Source organism: Equus quagga, unplaced genomic scaffold, assembly GCF_021613505.1.
Source record: "Equus quagga isolate Etosha38 unplaced genomic scaffold, UCLA_HA_Equagga_1.0 HiC_scaffold_10061_RagTag, whole genome shotgun sequence".
Lineage (NCBI taxonomy): Eukaryota > Metazoa > Chordata > Mammalia > Perissodactyla > Equidae > Equus > Equus quagga.
The window spans coordinates 1776-3716 of NW_025791965.1; the positions used below are offsets into that span (position 1 = coordinate 1776).

Genomic DNA, 1941 nt, shown 5'->3' on the forward strand with positions numbered 1-1941 from the left:
ACCATCTACCTACTAGCATGAGCCTAAATGGTCTGGTGTCATTGAATATTCTTTTTTGTGTGCCATCACTATACCAAAATAATTCCTTGTATGGTGTGATGAAAGCAAGTTGAAAGTCCAGAAAGAGCTCCTGTAGAAGGCTAACAGACAGTTCAACACATGGAGTGTTTGAGAGACATGAAGTATCTGTGTCCACATCCTTACAAATGTCCACATAACTAGACCTACTCACTGCCACTGAATAAATCTTCATAAAATCAGAACTGAAAGATTAATTCAGAGAAATATATTGACTGCCTATCTCCAGGATAGGGTACCCTATCCAGCCAGCAAAAGTAGTTATCAGTGTAGAAATGGCTATCTCTGTTGTGGACCCTCCCTGACTTATAAATAGCTAGCTCTGTTTCCCACCCCAGAAGGAAAGAAGGCACTGCTTACACACACAATACCAACCTGTTTAGAAACTGGCTTTAGTTTGGATCAGTAGGGCCCTCAAGGAGGGCGGAGTGGCAGGGAGGTCACTGCTTCCCTCCAAGTATTTTATCCTCCTTTCCAGAGGAAGACTGATTACTGAAAGGGGACTCTTTTATTTTGCTTAAGATGCTGATTCAAATAGGAGGTATCAAAACAGTTTAAATTGATAACGTATTAGCATCACGCTTACTTCAGACATGGAAAATCATAGGTTCCACTACTCCCCATGACCCCACTCACAGGAAGGTAATGAGGGTGATCACGAGTAGATGGTTTAACGTTGCACTAGTTATCTAATTTTTTAAAAAGTACTAAGAATGAAACTATATTCTTTCCACTTGTTTCCAAGTTGATAGATACAGATGACATACCTATACAAGTCAATGTGCAGTAAAGTCTACTTGAATGCTTGGATGAGATTTGTGTATTAGGGAAAAAAGATTAACCTACACCACAGCTAAAACTGGTAGTGTAAATTGGGGCAGTAGCCGGTCACGACAGATAAGAGCACCTGTAGGGAACTTAACTGCCAGATACAGTCCCTGCTGGAGGAGCTTCCAGTCTGAAAGACTAGATTATAAAATGCCAGGAAACTGGGATTATGTGCCACGGATAAAACGAGCATCAGTAAGGATTACAAGGAAACAGTCCTTTTCCGTGTACATGTGGGCGGCTCTGAAAAGAGCCTTTGGGGATGAATGGGAGACCTTGAGGCTCAGGCCCTTTCCCCGCGAATGCGACGCGCGAGCTGGATGTCCTTGGGCATGATGGTGACGCGCTTGGCGTGGATGGCACACAGGTTGGTGTCCTCAAAGAGCCCCACCAGGTAGGCCTCGCACGCCTCCTGCAGCGCCATCACGGCCGAGCTCTGGAAGCGCAGGTCGGTCTTGAAGTCCTGCGCGATCTCGCGCACCAGGCGCTGGAAGGGCAGCTTGCGGATCAGCAGCTCGGTGGACTTCTGGTAGCGGCGGATCTCGCGCAGGGCCACCGTGCCGGGCCGGTAGCGGTGGGGCTTCTTCACGCCGCCCGTCGCAGGCGCGCTCTTGCGAGCCGCCTTGGTGGCCAGCTGCTTGCGCGGCGCCTTGCCACCGGTGGACTTGCGAGCCGTCTGCTTTGTGCGAGCCATGGCCTGAACGTTCGATTCGTGTAAAAAGTGAAGGCTGGCCGCATTATTTATAGTGACAGTCAGAAGCTGATTGGACAAAAGGAGGCCAGAACTACCCAACTGTCACGGGATTGGTTAAAGGACTCGGAATTTTTATTTGTTGTGCCTTAAACCCTCTGATATTCTTAGGTACCATGCCCTCAACATTTTTTTCTGTTTTCCCTGTAAAGTTATTCACTCTATGCCAGAGATTTCCAGTAGACATGCGAGCTACACTAGAAATTTTTCTAGGATCCACATGAGAACAAAATAAATCCAGGAGAAATTAGTTTTAATACTATGTATTTTACTTAACTCAATAC

The 1941-nt window shown here is 46.6% G+C and overlaps 1 protein-coding gene across 1 annotated transcript; it reads right to left on the reverse strand.

Annotated features, from left to right (window-relative positions):
- Positions 1-1189: 1189 nt before the first annotated feature.
- LOC124231865 (histone H3.1) lies at positions 1190-1609 on the reverse strand. Its single transcript, XM_046648870.1, has one exon. It carries the CDS (start codon positions 1598-1600, stop codon positions 1190-1192), a length of 411 nt encoding a protein of 136 aa, XP_046504826.1. The 5' UTR covers positions 1601-1609.
- Positions 1610-1941: the final 332 nt, after the last annotated feature.

Excerpts from the sequence above, each read along its gene's own strand:
- LOC124231865 (XM_046648870.1), bottom strand. The coding sequence starts at position 1,600 with ATGGCTCGCACAAAGCAGACGGCTCGCAAGTCCACCGGTGGCAAGGCG.